Source organism: Canis lupus, chromosome 19 (assembly GCF_048164855.1).
Source record: "Canis lupus baileyi chromosome 19, mCanLup2.hap1, whole genome shotgun sequence".
Lineage (NCBI taxonomy): Eukaryota > Metazoa > Chordata > Mammalia > Carnivora > Canidae > Canis > Canis lupus.
In genome coordinates, this window is record NC_132856.1 from 3991875 (window position 1) to 4010148 (window position 18274).

The 18274-nt window shown below is 51.5% G+C and overlaps 1 protein-coding gene and 1 long non-coding RNA gene across 6 annotated transcripts; one reads left to right on the forward strand and one right to left on the reverse strand.

Moving 5' to 3' along the window:
* Window positions 1–210: 210 nt before the first annotated feature.
* On the reverse strand, window positions 211–1309 carry DNAJB8 (DnaJ heat shock protein family (Hsp40) member B8). Its single transcript, XM_072784902.1, has one exon. It carries the CDS (start codon window positions 1028–1030, stop codon window positions 329–331), a length of 702 nt encoding a protein of 233 aa, XP_072641003.1. The 5' UTR covers window positions 1031–1309; the 3' UTR covers window positions 211–328.
* Window positions 1310–1333: 24 nt separating this feature from the next.
* On the forward strand, window positions 1334–15270 carry LOC140609723 (uncharacterized). Of its 5 annotated transcripts, XR_012011465.1 has the most exons (5): window positions 1334–1515; window positions 5366–5478; window positions 6286–6509; window positions 14717–14884; window positions 15172–15186. It is a non-coding gene; the product is annotated as an uncharacterized lncRNA (long non-coding RNA). The 5 variants fall into 5 exon arrangements; XR_012011464.1 differs by lacking the exon at window positions 14717–14884 and having other exon boundaries at window positions 1338–1515; window positions 14919–15270; XR_012011467.1 differs by lacking the exons at window positions 14717–14884; window positions 15172–15186 and adding an exon at window positions 12174–12197 and having other exon boundaries at window positions 1338–1515.
* The last annotated feature ends 3004 nt before the right edge of the window (window positions 15271–18274 follow it).

Here is an 18274-nt window from a genome sequence, read left to right on the forward strand (position 1 = left end):
GATGGTGGGCACAGAGGGACAGGGCTGGGTTGAGATAGACAGACCCCAGCCCAGATGACACAGACAAGAGAGATCACCCCCGCATCTCCCAGTAACGCAGCCTGGGTGTGGAGGTGGTGCCGAGGGGCCTGAGCGCTTGCGCTCCTCTGCATGGGGCTGGGGCCCAGCCGGCCCAGCAGGTCCCCACGCCCCACACATTCAGGCCAGCTGTTTCCATGAACTCACTTGGCATTTTTATTAACCATGAGCCTAGCTTGCGGCCCGCGCGGCAGGTGGGTGGCGGCGGGTGGTGGCGGCGACAGCGGTGGCCCCAGGGACGGCCGGCCACTCACTTGTTGTCCACCCGCTTGAGCTGCTCCTTGCCATTGATGGTCACCGACTTGAGCTGCCCGTCCTCCTCCACCTCCATGCGCTCCTGCCCATTCTCCACGATGCGCTTGGTGGTGACCTTGTGTCCGTTGACCATCTCGGTGGACGACATCACTGACTTGAACCCTGAGCTGCCGGCGCCGGAGCCCCCGAAGGAGGTGGACGAGAAGGTGGTGCGGCTGGCACCGCCGGCCCGGCCCAGGGCGTCGAAGGCCGAGAAGGCCTCCATGAAGGCCGGGAACTCCCCGAAGCCCGCCGAGAAGGCGCCCCGCAGCCCAGGGCCCCGGCCCGCGCGGTCGCTGTTGAAGGGCGCATCCCAGAAATCGAACGAGAAAGGGTCCAGGCCGCCGAAAAACTCACGGAAGATGTCCTCGGGGTTCCGGAAGGTGTAGCCCGCGTCGAAGGGGCTGCCGTAGGGGGCGCTGGCCCCGCCGCCCGCCCGCCAGCTGTCGCAGCCCGCGCGGTCGTACACCGAGCGCCTCTTGGTGTCGGACAGGACCTCGTAGGCCTCGGACACCTGCTTGAACTGCTTCTCGGCCTCCTCCTTGTTGTCAGGGTTCTTGTCGGGGTGCCAGCGCAAGGCCAGCTTGCGGTAGGCCTTCTTGATGTCTTCCGGGGAGGCGCTCGACTGCACCCCCAGCACCTCGTAGTAGTTGGCCATGCCGCCGGCCGGTGGGGGCAGAGGCGGGGCGAAGGTGAGCTGGGCACGCGGCCCGGGGGCTGGGATGAGCCGGGGGGAGGCAGCAGCTGGTGTGGGTCCCTCTGCGGGGGCCTTGCTGGAATCTGCTGGCTCCGGGCGCGGCTCTGCCTGGCGGCTTTACCTTTTCATAGTACCAGTTCTCAGGGACTGGTGGGCGCCTCCACTCAGAGGGGTCGGGGGAGGGGGACACTGCCACAGTAGGGCCAGGCCAGGGGCACACCCCCCTGCGGAGCCGAGGCCTGGCCCTTTGTGACATCAGCCCCCGGGCGGGGCGGATCCCGCCGCCAGCCCCGCATTGGCACAGGCAGGCACACCAGCCTGCCCCCCACCGCCGAGGTCGGCACCCTGGCGGGGCTGGGATCTGGAGCTTGCTTCTGCTGGGCCTGTGGGCCGGGCTCCTGGGAGCCAAGGAGCAGAGGCAGGGTCAGCCGCAGGACCGAGCCCAGGTGGGCAGTGCAGGTCGGGACCACCGTCAGGGGAGGGGAGGGAGGACTTCCTGGACACATCCGCTTAGCCCACTGGCTGGGTTGTTAGGATGGAGCTGGCGGGGGCACGTGAGGAACCAGGAAGGGAGGCAGGAGCAGGAATTAATTCTTCTTGCGCCCTCTATCAGGTCAGATCCTCAGAAGTAAGGCCTGCAAAGGCAGCGGTGTTCGTCAGTGTCTAAGGCCGTGCCTGGCAATCAATAAACATTTGTTGAATGAAAGAGGCTCAGAGACATGTAGGATGTACTCGAGGCCACACGGCACATCAGTGAGAGAGAGAGACAGAGAGAGATGCAGACAGACAGGGCCGTCTGAGGACAGCAAATGAAAAGAAAGAAGCATTCCACTCAATTCTGATAAGAAAAATCGGGATTGGGACACCTGGGTGGCTCAGTGGTTGAGCATCTGCCTTTGGCTCAGGGCGTGATCCCAGGGTCCAGGGATCGAGTCCCACATCGGGCTCCCTGGGAGGAGTCTGCTTCTCCCTCTGTCTGTGTGTCTGCCTCTCTCTGTGTCTCTCATAGAAAATGAATAAAATCTTTTAAAAAATAAGGGACTGATAGTGTGACTAGTGAGTATAGTGGAGTGAATGGTGGTCCCCCCAAAGTTATGTTCCTGTCCTAATATGTGGAACCTGTGAATGTGATCTCATTTGGAAAAAAAGGGTCTTTGCAGATGTAATTAAATTAGGGATGTTGAGACGAGAGTATCCTGGATTATGTAGACAGGTCCCCAGTCCGATAACAAGTGTCCTTATGGAGTCACACAGAACAGGGGTGGCAATCTGCACAGGGGGAGCCCACAGTCACCAGAAACTGCACAGCCCTGCTGACACCTTGCTCTTGGACTTCTCTTGGACCTCCAGAACTGTGAGAGGCTACATTTCTTTCATTCTAAATCACCCAGTTTGTGATCATATGCCCTGGCAGCCCTGCAAAGCCAATAAGATGAGTGAGTAAGGAACCACATGTTCCTAGGCATTTACATTTCTTTAATTCTTGCTCCGATATTAGATCATATTGAGAAATAGCAATTAACAATACTGATTGACATCTATTCCTCCTCTTCCCTCACTCTCCTCTAGTTAAGATGGAACACACTACTTAGTAGCTGCACCAATGAGGAACAGATCTATTGGGATCACTAAGTCTTTTTTATTTTTAAGATTTTGTTTATTTATTTATTTTGAGAGAGAGAGCAAGTACGAGCAGGGGGAGGGGCAGAAGGGAACAGGGAGCCTGATGCAGGGCCCGACCCCAGGACCCTGGGATCACACATGACCTAGGCTGAAGGCAGACATTCAACTGACCGAGCCACCCCCGGATCACCAAGTCTTACCTAAGAGGGCATGCCTCTTCCTCTCCCAGCCCCAGCAATCTACCCCTATGCCTTCCTTCTCTTCTTCCTTTCTATAGCCCTTACCCTTCTCTGTATTCTCTCTCTCTGTCTCTCTCTCCTCCTTCCGTACCCATCAGCGCTGGTTCCCAGCACCTAGTAGGGGACAGCAGGTTCCAGCCAGTCCCAAATGCCAAGAGGAATGAAAGCAGAATCTGGAGACACTTTGCAAGCCCAACTTAGAGTGATAGAGGCAGTCGCTCCCACCTGCCTTACTGGGAGCGGGACTTGTCCACCGTGGCCCCTGTCCACCCACCCACATGGGCTAACACCCAACACATGTCACTTGACAGAGGAAATGAACAGGAGAGAGGCAGTGGTGAGTGTCGGAGCAATTATGGTGGTGATGGTGAAGTTGTTAATGGCAGAAGAGGTGCTAGTGGCAGTGACAGTAGTCAGGCTTGTAGCGAAGGTAATGTGTGGTGGTGACAATGGAGGGGATGGTAATTGGGGACTAGGGGTGATAGAGGTGATATTGATAGTGATGGTGGAGATGTGACAGGAGGTGATAGAAAGGCTAGTAGTGGCACTGTTGGGGAAGTTGGTCATGGTGACAGTGGTCCTGGAGGTGGTGACGCTGGTGATGGTCATGGCTTTGCTGTACGGCTTTGCTTCAGTAACGCCCCCCACATCTCGAAGCCTTATGATGGACATTTGGCCCTTGCCCACATCACTGGGGCTCCAGCTCACAGGTCTTCTCATCTGGATCCTGGATGAGGGAGTGCCCTGGTCTGGAACATACCATTCAAATGGTAGAGAGGGCGGGAGTGGGAGCTGAGAGAAACGTGGAGTGCCTCTGAAGACTTCTCCTGGGATGTGATGTACCTGTGTCACCTGTGCTCTCGCCACGTGGCCCAGGCCAACATCAGTGGGGTGGGGAATGGTACTCCCCTTCAGGAAGGTTCTACAAGTCTCCAGCAATAGCTGGGCAATGCTGCAGTAGACTGCCGGTGATCGTGTGGGTGATGGAAATGGTAGTAACGGTGGCCCTGGTGCTGCTGGCGATGGCAGTGCGAGTGCTGATGATGGTTCCACTTGGCCGAATGGAGCTGTGACAGCAATGGACGGATGCCGACAACAGTAGGAGTCATGACGTGCTCCAGCAACAGTGCTGATGCGACGGTAATAATGCAGCAGATGTGATGTCCGCCACCCTCCTCCACCATCTCCTCTGCATCCTAGGGAATTAGGGAAGATTTTCCAGAATCCTCTTACCCATGTGGTTTCCAGGTAGAGTCTGCCAATGCGTGTGATTTCGAAAGTGGAAGAGAAAGAGGCAGCTGAAGGCAGATGACATCCGGAGGTTTGCAGCAAGTCCCAGGCAATTCTCTGAGACCCCTCTGCTTCAGAGCTGCAGGCTGAAGCTTCCAGGCAAGCTCTTGAGATCCACGCACTTTGGAGCAGCAGGCAGACCCTCAGGATGACTTGTGTTCCCAGTCTTTATGCCTCAGGTCATCCTATGGTTGTGAAAACTCCTATTAAATGCCTTCATACCTGTTAGAGTCAGCAACTGCGTGCATCTGGTCACGGCGACGGCGGCTCTGATGGTGGTAGTGGCGCAGGTGGCTCTGATGGTGACAGTGCAGGCAATGGTGACAATGTGATGATGGCAGAGGCGGCATTGGTGGTGAAGGTGGCAGAGGTGATATAGGAGATGATGATGGTACTAATGAGGGAGGTGGTTGAGGTGGAAACGGTGGTGTTGTAGGGGATGGTGATCGTAGAAATGGTCGTCATGGTAACGTGGTGGAGGTGAAGATGGTGGTGGTGACAACAGTGACTGTGGCGATGCTGGTGGTGGTAGTGGTGGTGATGAGGGCCATCCTGGTGGTCAAGGTAATGTGAATACTGGTTGAGGTGGAGGTGGGTGGTTATGGTGATGGTGGAGGTGGCGTCAGAGGTGGGATGGTGGCAGTGATGATGATGGTGCTGGTCTGGGCAACAGCAGTGATGGGCCTCGTGGATGTCACAGTGACAGTGATACTGGTTGAGGTGATGGAGGGACGGTGGGATGTGGTGGTGGTGATGGTGGTGGTGGCGTGATGATTGTGATGTGGTGTGGTCAGTGATGATACTGGCTGAGGAGGAGATGGTCATGTGGTGATGACAGTGACGGCAGGAATGACAGGAGTAGTAGTGGTGATGACAGTGAAGGGAGGAATGATGGTATGTTTATGGCGATGGTAATAGGGTAATGTGACATTGGTCGGGGGGTGGTTGGCGACAACGGCATCACTACAACTGAAGCCTGAGGATCCCATAGCAATGTAATTGAGGCAGTGTGTGGGTGGTTTCATCAAGGGACAAGGGATCCAGGGTGTTGAGATACCCCAGATCCCACAGATACTTCCCCTCAAGCCAGGCGCCCCTTGCCCTGCCTCGCCTGAGCCTTGTGCTGCCTGCACTGTCTTTCCAGGGAGGAACTTTCCTGGCCACTGCTGGCTCCGGAGCCCCCGCAGCAAGATCTCTGCACTGCTCTGACCTCAGGCCCTGTGCTTGTGGCCCCCACCCCGGGGTGCTCTGTAAGAGGTAGTGGGGATGGAGACGGGACTGGACACCCCCTTGGGTCACGGATGTCCCGGGGCTCAGAGAGCAGAGCACGCCGCAGGCCTCATGGGAGGGTGTACCAGCTACACGGAGGCAGAGCCGAGCTCCTCGCTGACGGAGATGCCCTGGAGAGGGGAAGCCCTCTCCAGTGTACCAAGGGCGAGGTGGGGGTCAGCTTCCCGCAAAGGCACGTGTGGAATCTGGCAGCGTGCGGAGGTGATCTTCCCTTCAGAAAATGGCTCTGAGTAATGTCCTCGGAAACCCAAAACTGAAAATGTTAGCAGCAGGGACCTCTGGGATCTGAGTGGAGAGACAGGGATGCGCAGGCATGACTTTAGCTCAGGCCCCGGCCCTCCTGACTCTCACTGGCTGTTTGGCTACTTTCCTTCCCTCTCTGAGCTTCTCTGTCCTCATTCGCCAGCTGGGTACAGAAACTCCTCCCTTTTGGGGCTAGCCTCCCTGGCCAGAGGCTTCTGTGTCCCTCCTGGGACCCCAGCCTCAGGCCCACCCTAAAGCCTGCCTCCTGGTTCGTGGCCTGGCTAGAGAAAGGGGATCTTGGGTGACAGGTGATCTTAGAGCCTGATCTGGTGTACAGGGAGGCTCAGAGAGGGCAGGCACCCAAGGTCACACAGCAGTCCCAGGACTGCTCCCCAGGGCGGGCTGATGGAGGCCGATTAGGCAGCCAATTGGTATTCTGAGCAGCCAGAGGCCCCTCTCTGTCTCTGTAATTAATGGAGTGGCTTTTTAAAAGGATTCTAATCACCCTCGATCCTATCTGCTTATCACTAGCGTTCCTAATTAGATGATCCTGGCAATCACTCGGCTAATTCCCTCCAGCCTCCTGCAGCCCTGCCCAGCCTGGGGCAGCTCACCCCACCCCCGCAGTCCAACCGACCCAGCCAGATGGGCAGTCCGGGCCTTCGCTCCCCTCAGGGCCCTTGGTTCTCTAACTGCATTACCTTCAGGATGGATGGGTGACAGCGATGGATGGGCCACTGGATGGACACTGACAGGTGAGTGAAGGAACTGAATGATGGACAGCTATGAGGATGGATGGATGGATGGATGAATGGATGGATGGATGGATGGATGAAGTGAAAACTGGGAGGTTCAGAACTCAGCCTTTTAGGTCAGACAGCTCTGCCATTTACCAGCTGTGTGTTCTTAGGGAAGTCACTTAACCTCTCTGTGTCTCAATTTCCACACCTCATCTGTAAAATGGGAATAATAATAGCATTTCCTCATAGGGTTGCTGTGAGGATAGCTTAGAATAGAGGAAAGGCTGTATATATGGATATGCTAGCCTAATGATGGCAATGTTGTAATTGGTGGATAGACAGATGTATAGAAGGACAGACAGATGAGTGAAGGGAAAGAGTGGGGGATGGACAGGTCAGTAGAAGAATAGGTAGGATAAATGGACATAGAAATTGGTGAGCTGATAGAGAGCTGGTCAGGTGGTAGGTTACCAGGCAGGTAGAAGAGACAGTGAGTGCTCAGGGCCAGACAGGGAGGCATGGGAAATGGGGAGCAGCCTCTCCTCTTCTCCAGAGTTAACAGGATGATCTTTGCTCAGGTCCCTACACAGATGTGGCTCAGACTCCCTTTCCCTTCCTAGGACATCCAGGACAGTTTCCACACAACCCTCCTAGCTAGTGGTAATGGGTGTCCACTGGGTTCTTTCCCCTCAACTCCCAATCAGGCAACACCCTTCCTGGTGGTGGCTCATGTGGTGTCTGGAAACTCAGATCTAGCCTCTGGTGGGGGTTTAGCGCCTGAGCAAAGGCATCATTTGTGGGACACCTAAGTTCTAAAGTGCACCAGCCTGTTAGGGCAGCCACTCCTCTCCCCACCCACAGTGCCCTAGTCTTCGGCACATCCCCACACGGAACAGATCTGGGCAGGGCTCTAATCCCACTTCCAACAGCTGGTCCCAAGCCTCCAGGAAGACTCAACCCCCAGAGCCTCCACACACACCTCTAGACCTCTGCAGCTTCTAGGATGTGGAATTCCTGGGTCTTTCTGGAAAGAGTATAGAACAAAGAAGCCTGAAGTATCTTCCAGAGTCATGGCCTACATGCATATGCACACATTCACACCAGCAGTCATCCACCCATGCACCCATCTACCCACCCACTCATCTGTCCATCCACTCATCCATCCAACTACCCATCCATCCATCCACCCACCCACTCATCCATCCATCCATCCACTCATCCAACCACTTGCGCATCCATCTATCCACCTATCCAGCCAGCCAGCCTTTCATCTATCCATCTAACCACTTTATCCCACCTGTTTCTTGAGCTCCTATACATACATATACTATGAGCCAGGCACTCTTCTGGGTGCTGCATGTGTATATGACAGTGAACACACTAGCCAGGGCCTTGACCTCATAGAGTTGCCACCTAGTAGGGGAGACACAAGAAACTGATAATGAATAAATAATAGTCAGGTAGTGATAGATGCCATGAAGAAAAACAAAGCAGAAGGAAAGCTTAGAGTGACGAAGTTTCCCTTTCAGATAGGGTAGACAGATAGGGCCCTCCCACCTCCATATGCATGTCAGGCACTCGTGCCCCCACATGTATGTGCATGCCGGTACACATCAACACAAATGTACACATGTGCATGCGAACACACTTGGGCCTCCCACAAAGACAGAAGCTCTGCTATGCCTGGGCATTGGGGTATGGTGTCTCCAGAGATTCCCCTTCCCACCCCAGCTGGGGGTGTCTGGCCCACCTGTCTGGCCAGAACTGTTTTCCTTCTTCCCTGCAGTCCCCAGGACCCTCCCCAGGTCTGCCTGCCTGGAGCTCAGCACACATCTGAGTTTTGCTGGATCAACTAGAGAAGGGCCTAGGTGACTTATTCGCAATTAGCCATTCAGATCCATGAATCTTTCCTGCGCTGGTCTGGGTGTAAGCTGGAAACAGAGCTGAATTCAACTGTGACCCCCTTCTCTCCACCCACAGAGGACCCTCCCAATCCCAGGCTACTAGAAAGGGAACAGACACACGCAAACATGTGAATGCAGCTGCAACAAGCATTGAGGGAGAAGTGATACCTGTCTTGGGGCATCTGGGAGGGCTGAGCAGAGGAGATGACATTCTCAGCTGAGCAGAGAAGGGAGGACTGAGCAGAGGAAGTGACAAGCAGAGGGCAGGGCTTGAAGAGGGTAGTTCCAGCAGGGTCTACTGGGAGGAGTGACATTGGCCTTTGGTTGTGACCTCACACAGGTGATAATCCTGGGTTTAGACATTGGATCTCCTTTCCAAATGAAGTAAATTGCCCCATTGGGAAAAAATATTTCCAGGTGGGAGGATGGTGTTTGTCATGGGACTGTAAACTGCACTTTCAGGCTAGGTACATTATATTTTTTTTTTTTTTTTTTTTTTTTTTTTTAGGCTAGGTACATTATAAATGAATTTCTAGAACAGTGTTCTCAGGTCGCCTGGGTGGCTCAGTGGTTGAGCATCTGCCTTTGGCTCAGTTCGTGAGTCCAGTGTCCTGGGATCGAGTGCCACACTGGGCTCCCCGCACGGAGCCTGCTTCTCCCTCTGCCTCTGTCTCTCCCTCTCTCTGGGTCTCTCATGAACAAATAAATAAAATATTTTTATAAATAAATAAATCAGTGTTCTCAACAGAGTCAATCTTCCCTCCCCAGGGCATGTCTGGCAATGATGGGAAACATTTCTTATTGTCATGACTCGGTGGGGGGGGGGGCAGGGCTGTTATTGGCATCTCATAGGGTGCGGTCAGGGATGCTGCCAAACATCCTACAATGTACTAGACAAACTTCCACCACAAAGAATGATCCAGTCCCAAATGTCAGTGGTGTTGAGGTGGAAAACTCTGGTCTGAGCCCTGAAACCATTGCGTGATGAGCACAGTTATATTGCATTTGTATTTTTAGTGTGCCTAAGGCATTCATTTCTTTAATGTGAACGTTTAAAACACACAGCTGACCTGTCAGGTTATTTATTTCTTAGTAAAGCAGGAGCCTTGAAACACTGAGGTAGCTTCATACAGAGAGAACAGTGGACACAAAGCCCTGAGTGGTGGGAGAGCACTTGTCTGTAGTCTGTTGTGTTTGAGCCTAGGGAGGTGGCAAGGGGGCATGGGGGCTGTATGGGATCAGGGACTGCAAAGGTCATGCAAGGCTTGGATCCCAGACCCAAGAGCTGAAATCAGGTACTGAGCTGGGGAGCCCTTGGGCGGATTTGAAGCAGAGGGAGAATGTAATCAACTGCATGTTGTGGAGAAATCTCTCTGTAACAACAATATTGCATTGGTGTTACCAACAAACGGGTAAAAATGTAAAAGTCTGACGTTACCAAGTGTCTGCAAGGGTGTGGAGCAACTGGAGTTTCCACCCCCTACTGGTGAGAATATACATTGGAACACCCAGTTTGGAAAATTCTTTGGTCTCATCTTATAGATGTGAGGGTCCCAAGTCCCTTGACTCAGTCATTCCACTTCTCGGCTTACACTCCCAGAGAAACACTCATGCATGGCAGGGAGTGAGAACAGCTACACATGCACCATTTATAACAGGAAACAGGAAGATGGGCAAATACATTATGTTCTATTTATGCGATGGAATAGTATACACTGCAGTGAAAAACGAATGGACCAGAACTTCATATATTTCTGTGAAACAACACCATAAACGTGACAGTAAACAACAAAAAAAGCAAGTCATAGAAAAAAAATCTACCATTATGATACCATTTATACAAAATATAAAAAACATTGAATAATATGATCTGTGGCTCAAGGATTTGTACATAAGTAGTAAAAATATAACATACAGGGGACTAATAAAGCCCTGGCAACTTCTGGGGAGGAAGGCAGGCAGGCGATAGGGCTGGGAGGGTTCAATAATACCATCAGGTTTTCTTTCTTAACCTGAGGTGGGGGGGTGTCAGAAGGACTGCAATTTGCCTTCCATTCTCCTGCCTCTGCCTCCTGGGCAGGACCTGAGGCTTGTGGATAGCCAATAGAATATGGCGAAGGTGACAGGATGTCATTCCCCGGATTGTGGGACATTATCTAAAACTCCTGTGTGTTGGCCACTCTCCTATAGAGTCTCTGTCTGTGGCTGACTTTGAAAGAGTGATCTGTCATAACCTACAACTAGCTGCGAGGCAGCCCCTTGTGCTAAAAACCTGAGGGTGCTTGGTAGCAGAGCAGAGCCTGCCCCAGTCGAGCCTCTGTTGAGAACCAAGTCCTGGTCAACAGCTCGACGGCAGCCTTGTGTGACCCTAAGTCGAGGAGCCCACTAAGCCATGCCCAGGCTTCTGACCCACAGTGATGGTAAGATAATAAATGGGTGTGGTTTTAAGCTGCTAAGTTTGTGGTGATTTGTTACACAGCATAGAAAACCAGTACCGGGATCCCTGGGTGGCGCAGCGGTTTAGCGCCTGCCTTTGGCCCAGGGCGCGATCCTGGAGACCCGGGATCGAATCCCACGTCGGGCTCCTGGTGCATGGAGCCTGCTTCTCCCTCTGCCTGTGTCTCTGCCTCTCTCTCTCTCTCTCTCTCACTGTGTGCCTATCATAAATAAAAAAAAAATTAAAAAAAAAAAAAAAGAAAAAGAAAACCAGTACCATGGCGTTCGTTATGATACTAGCTCTATTTTTGGATATCTGAAATGTTTCATAATTGAAATAAAAAGGTTAAGGAAGAAGAGATAGGGTTGCAGGTGGGCACCCGCCAGAGGTTGAGGGGCTGGGGAGGAGGCTGGCACTATGGAGCAGGTGAAGGGATGGTGCTGGTCCATGTGTGGTAGAGAAGAGGACCTAGAGGTAAAGTTTGGAGGGTGCCAGTTGGAGGTGTGGTGTGGTGTGGGCTTGTGTAAAAACATCCCCTCCATTCCTAAATTCTGAGAAAACAGAGGGGTCCATCTCAGCATCCCCTCAAAGTCTGGGAAAGCTGGATCACAGCCCCACACCGATGAACCTGGGTGGGAGGGGCAGGGAAAAAAGGAGCAAGGACGGTGTTTTCCCAGACTGCCCGAGGGAGCCCTGCAGTGTGGGCTGGTGAGGGCAGGCAGAGCGGTGGAAGGGAGTGGGCTGCACAGAGCCCGCTGAGTGCCCTCTCGAGGAGGAACCCCCCCAACTCTAGCTTGCATACCAGTGGGAGTCATCCTGTTCTGTCTCCTCCCAGGAAATGAGACCCCCCCATCCCTGCCTGGCCCTCAGTTTCCCCAGCTGTAGAGGATGGATGACCTGTGGGGACCCTGGCTAGTGGGGACCAATACTGAAAGCAGCTACTAAATAGCCAGGTACCCACCGGCACTCCCAAGGGACCCTGACAGCCTTAGGGGATGCGTGGTAAGGAAGAAGGGCGCGGGGGCTCAATCTGAAGCCCAGTGGGCTGAAATAGCATTAGAACAAGGTCTCCTTGCTAGGTGGGCTCTCCAAGGAATGAGGACCCTTTGTCTTCCTCATATTACCCTCAAAACACCCTGCAAGGTGCCGTCTTGTTTTTATTGGTGAGGAATCAGGATTCAGAGAAGTTAAGCCATTTACTTGCTTGGGGCTGCACAGCAAGGAAGAGGCAGGTGTGTCTGCACCACAGCCAGGCTTGTCCTTGAGACACGTTGGTGAGGGACTGGGGAGGCCCTGAGGGGCTCAGGGAAAGGAGAACTCAAATAAGATTTCCTCTAGGATCTCTGACTGGGGTTTTGAAGGAGGAAGAGGAGTTCTCCAGGCAGCTCTGAAGGGGAGACCATTCCAGGGAGAGAGATCAAGATCAAGAGACAAGGCAGAGAAAAGTAAACAGGTGTTTGTGATGATTATTTTTGGGGTTACAAAAGCGGCGCATGGTCATAACATGTTATGATAATGGCACAAGTTTCTAAAGTGAAAAGTACCCTCTCCCTTGCCCCCAGACTATCACACTTTCCCAAACTAACAACTATTATTCATTAGGTATGTATTTTCCCTGATTGTTTTCAACATCTACACAAATATTTTTATTTTTTAAAAGATTTTATTTATTTATTTGAGAGTGAGCAGAGCTAGAGAGAGCACAAGCAGTGGGGGGTGGGCAGGGAAGAGGGAGAGGGAGAAGCAGACTCCTCGCCGTGCAAGGAGCCCGACGTGGACCCTGGGATCATGACTGAGCTGAAGGCAGACGTTTAACTGACTGAACCCCTCAGGCGCCCCTACACAAATATTTTTATAGTCCCAAAGAGTTATGCTATATACATTGTTCTGCAATTTACTCCCCCCCAAAAAATCCCCTGCAATTTAGCTTTTTTTTTCTTTCTGGTTTCTGTGAGGTGCACCTGAGTAGGGCTCACTGGGCCAGAGAGCACGCAGAATTCTGATCAACATTCCCAGTAATGGAATGTGCCAGAGTCTGTTTTTACACATCTGCAGCCTCTTCTGTTTCTGCTAAGAGAAGCAGACTGTGGTAATTTGCATGTATGATTTTCATGTCCTCGATCATTTCTGAGGTAGAGTACCTGCTGGAATGTTGGAATGTTTATTTACATTTCTAATGAGAAAGACCTCTTGATGTGTCTTTCACTTGTTTCTCTCTTTTTTGGGGTGGCAGTTGGTCTTTTTATTATTTTTTGTGCTTTCGTATTAGAGGCTTTGCATATTTTTGCCAAATTATCCCCTATTCTGCAATAATCATTGTTAAATGTTACTTTAATTGTTAAAGCTATTACACTTTATTACAGAACAGCTGGGAAATGAGAAAAAGGGGGAGAGTGTCTATGACATAGATGTCACTGTTTGCTAACATTTGGTGACAGTTCTCTCCCCTTAGATGTCATCATGTTACGTGTAAATCTCTATTCCGTGACTTGGCTCTAAGGGCATAACCTTCAGGAAGCATTTGAAAGTCTTTCTAGTGGAAGTCCCGTATTTTCCTCTTCTCCCTCCCATGGTAAAATGCACCTAACATAAAATTTACCATTTTAACCCTTTATAAGTGTACAGTTCAGTAGCATTGAGTACCTTCATACTGTCATGCAGCCGTCTCCACTGTCCATCTCCAGAGCTCTTTCATCTCCCCAAACTGAAACTCTGTCTCCATGAAACACCAACTCCCCTTTTCCACTCTCCCGGCCCTTGGCAGCCACCACCCTACTTTCTATACCCTCTTTCTATCTCTAAGAATCTGACTACTACTCTAGGTGCCTCATATAAGTGCAATCACATAGTATTTGTCTTTCTGGGACTGGCTTCTTTCATCTAACACAATGTCCTCAAGATCCGTCCATGTGGTAACATGTATCACAATTTTCCTCCTCTTTAAGACTGAATAATATTACATTGTATGTCTACACCACATTTTGCTTATCCTGCACCTATCCCTGGACTGTTGGATTGTTTCCACCTCTTGGCTGTTGTGAATAATGCTGCGATAAACGTGGGTGTGCAAATATCTGTTCGAGTCCGTGCTTCCAATTCTTTTGGGTATATACTCTCCTTGTGCCCTTTTGTTGAGCATTTAGGTTGTGTTTAGTTTCCTGTTTTTTTTTTTTTTTTTTTATGATAGTCACACAGAGAGAGAGAGAGAGAGAGAGAGAGGCAGAGACACAGGCAGAGGGAGATGCAGGCTCCATGCACCGGGAGCCCGACGTGGGATTCGATCGCGGGTCTCCAGGATCGCGCCCTGGGCCAAAGGCAGGCGCTAAACCGCTGCGCCACCCAGGGATCCCGTCTCCTGGTTTTATAAACCATAATGTCCTAAACACCTCGTGTCAGAGCTTCCTGCCAAAAATACTTGGATGATTACTTAACATTTGAGTCTTAGAATTCTCAGAGCTCATTTCAAAAGCACTTTCCCAAATTATCCTTCCACTCCCTCCTTGCTGCAGATCCTTTTACATCTTACATGTTCAAAAACTTTCTTTAAAAAAAAAAAATTCTATTTATTTATTCATGAGAGACACACAGAGGCAGAGACATAGGCAGAGGGAGAAGCAGGCTCCATGCAAGGAGCTGGATGTGGGACTCAATCCCGGAACTCAGGGATCACGCCCTGAGCCAAAAGGAGTTGCTACCTAGGTGTCCCAGTTCAACAGTTTTCTTTTCCCTCTTTGGTTCCTAGAAAGGCTGAACTTAACCTTGAGATTCATGGTCCCTCTGCCAAGTTATCTGTGGTGGAACCACCCTAGGTGACCCAGGTGGGTTGCAGTGTTTGGTTGGTTTCAAGACTAAAGCTTTAATAAATCTTGAATGTGTAATAGGATATGTGTGATGATGTCAAGACTCAAACAGCATCCCCAAGACCCAAGACCCAGGCAGGTGTGGGCATGAGAGCAGATAGAGATGGAGACAGGGCTTCCTGAGTGGAGACCTGCACAAATGGCCCTGGAGACAGAGAGCCCCCTTGGGACCAGAACTTCTGCCTATTTGTAAGTGACTCTCCTGATCTAAAATCATTTGCAGCTCATCTATACTTTTGCAAAACCTCATGCAACCAAAACAAGATTCGTCCGCACATGCTGCTGGTTCCAGATCTGAGTTAGATGTTCACCCAGTGAGATGCCAGCCAGTTAGTAGTTCCAACTCCACTTGCTTAAATAACCCTCCACCCTTGCGTTGACTCAGGATACCCCCTTTATCATCTGTTATTATCGTGTAAATAATAGGGTCTATTTTGGGCTTACTCAAGTCTGAGCCATTGATCTTATTCTTACAGCAGAACCACAGGTTTGAGAGATTGTGATCCTAGAATCTTCATATTGGAATGTGTTACATGCATGACTCCCTTTATTTTCCTGAATTTTCTGACTTGTGCTGGTCTTGTTAGTATTTACAAATAAAGTTTGGAATCATTTTATCCTTTTGCCTAAACCACTCCCGCTCCCCACCACGCACACACACAGTGGACTTTTGATCTACTGTCTGGTGCTATAAATTCACATAGGGGGCAGCCCACTCGCCTTAGGAGCAGCCCCATGGGTGTTTGACTGCTTCCTTGCCTCTCAGGGGAATTTGTCCATCCTTTTCATCAGGTGGATGACAGACATTCCTCCCAAATCTTATTCCCCTGGGGCAGTGTCCATTCTGTGGCCCCAGGGACTGGGAAGGCTGTTTGCCTTCCCTATTTCTAGTGGTGGTCACCAGGAGGTGAGAGGGACTTTGGAGAAGGATAGACATGGTCTCTACAAATTATGAAGGGCAGGGGTTTTGGTTTCTTCCAACAGAAAATGGGAATAAGATGCTGGGCTTGGAAGCATCCCTACAGGAGGAAGGGAGGAAGGGGCCTTCAGCTGAGCCAGCCCCACCTGGGTACAAACAGATGGAACAAAGGCCAACCCACCCCAGGCACCCTGGCGCCAGGCCCCTGTGGAATCATAAAGGCACCATCTCCTGCTAAGGCGGCCACTTGCAACACTTGGCCTGCCTGCCCTGCCCTGCCCTGCCTGGGAGCTTTGAGGCCACAAAATCGAAACTGTTTACCCGCACAATGACTCTGGGCAGCAGGAATCATTGTTAGGAGCTGATTATTTTATGGCGGAGGGAACAGAAGCTGCAAGGGCAGGAGTGCCTGGGGCTTGAGCTTAGGGCCTCCAAAGCCACATGTGTCCCCGCTCCTGGTGGTCACCCACTCAACACCATTCCTACCACTGCCACCACAGCCTTCCCCAGCTCTGGCTGCTGCCTTTGTCAGAAACAACCCCTTCCCTCCAAGAGTTTCCTGGCAGCCAGAGAGAGCTGATTCATCAGGGCAAGATGTGTGTGTTTCATCCCCACCCCAGAATGCCACCAACCAACAGCATCAACAAACACATGTGGGATAAGTGAATGAATCTATCCAACAGACATCTGGGAAGCACCTACCTCGGGCTCGTTAGAGGAGATGGAGACACAAAAGTGACAGACACAGTCCCTGGCCTCTTGGACCGGATGTTGCAGGCAGAGGGGATCCACTCATCTATTTGTTTCTTGCTGGCTGCTTCGGACACCTTCAACAGTGTCTGCCACTGGAAGCTCCAAAAATATTGGTTGACAGTAAGAAGGAACTAAGACCAGGGCAGTAATGAGAAACAGGGGGCAAGGGGCCTCTTTCCATGGTTCTTCTGGGCTCTGCATTCTAGCCTTCGGGTCCAGAACCACATTGCCGCTCTGGGATCTAGATTCTCGGCCCTGGGCTCCACATCCTTGGTACTAGGTCCTGAGTTCTGAGCCTCAAGCTCTGGGCTATGGATTTGAGAGTCCATGCTCAGGGCTCTGGGTTCTGGGCTCCATGTTCTGAGATCTGAATTCTGAGGTCCAGGTTCTGGGCCCCAGTTGGATAGGAGTTCTGGATTCTGAGCTCCAAGCTCTAAGTTCTGGATTTGGGGGACAGGCTCTGTGTTTTGAGTCTGGTTCTTGAGTACTGGGGTACCGGTTGTGGACTCAAAGCTCTGGACTCCAGGTTCTGTCTCTGAGCTCTGGATTTGGGGCCAGGGAATAGGATGATTTGCCAGAGGCCAGGTAGAGTCATTAATGTGTTTACTGCATAGAAGATAAGCTCCTCAAGGACAGGAATTCTTGTTTGTTACATGCAGTGGAGTAGCCCCCATACCTAGAAGAGTGCCTGGTGTGTAGGAGGTGTTCAACAGGCATACATACATGCACACTTGAGTACGTGATCATATAGACACACAATCCTGCAGTCAAGAGCCAGGGCATGGGAGGGCAGGACCTTTCCCGCCCTCACTGTAACTGTAGCTGATGGAGGGGAGGCCAAAATGCCATGAGCTGGGGAAGGGCTGAGAGGGGCAGTCAAGTGCCCAGCCAGCTATGCACTGGGGTGGTTCTGCCTTTCTAGCTTTCTAGTCTATAGGAAAAGGAGGTGGGTTAGGGTGGTGGCACCTAGCACCACTTAGGTGGGTTAGGGTGGTGGCACTTAGCAGAGGGCTCCTATGTCAGAGTCCCAGGGATGCTTCTGCTGCTCTACCCTGATGGGCTGGGGTATCTGGGACTTCACAGCAGGCATCATGTGGCCTCCACAGGACCATTGCTTCTCTGGGCCTAACAAGCACCCTGCCAGCACCAGCAGCCTGGGATGGGAAGGATGAAAGGAGGGGCCTTCTGGAACATGTGGACATCAGGGCTGCCAAGGAGCAAGGAAGTTGAACTTCAGAAATCCTAATTGTCATGGACTCAGGGTATCAGAAATGGTGATTAGGGCTAAAAGAAGTCATCCATCAGGGACATATGAATAGAATGACTTGTAATTAGAGACAGTGGCATCGTGAGAGATGACATCATTCAAACACATGATCAGAGAGGTAGTGGCTGTACACTGAGGAACAGGAGGTCTTGGTGATCAGCATTGATTTGATATATGATTCATCATTGATCATGAACATGGGGGACTGAAGAAGTGAGCAACAGGAGTGTTAGTGAAGGATACTGGTGCCCGTATCCTTAATGACTGAGCATAGAGGAGACAAGTGATCATATTCAATGGCTGGAGACACCCAGAGATCTTGCAGATGAGTGATCTAATGGGGACCAAAGGCAGCAATGGTTAGAGACTTTAGTGACAGAGACACAGGTGGCTAAGGGATACTGATGACCAGGGGGCTGGTAGTAGTCAGTGCCCCCCGGAATCAGGATATAAGGGACACTGGTCATCAGGGACTTGGAAGATGAGACTCTACAATCCCTATGCTGGACATTAGAAGCCAGGTGATTCACACTGAGGAGCCAGGGATGTCAGTCACCAGGGCCACTGGTGATTGCACTGACAGAAAATTTGGTGGAAAGAGGAGCCCATGATCAGAGACATTGGTCATTAGGCATATTGT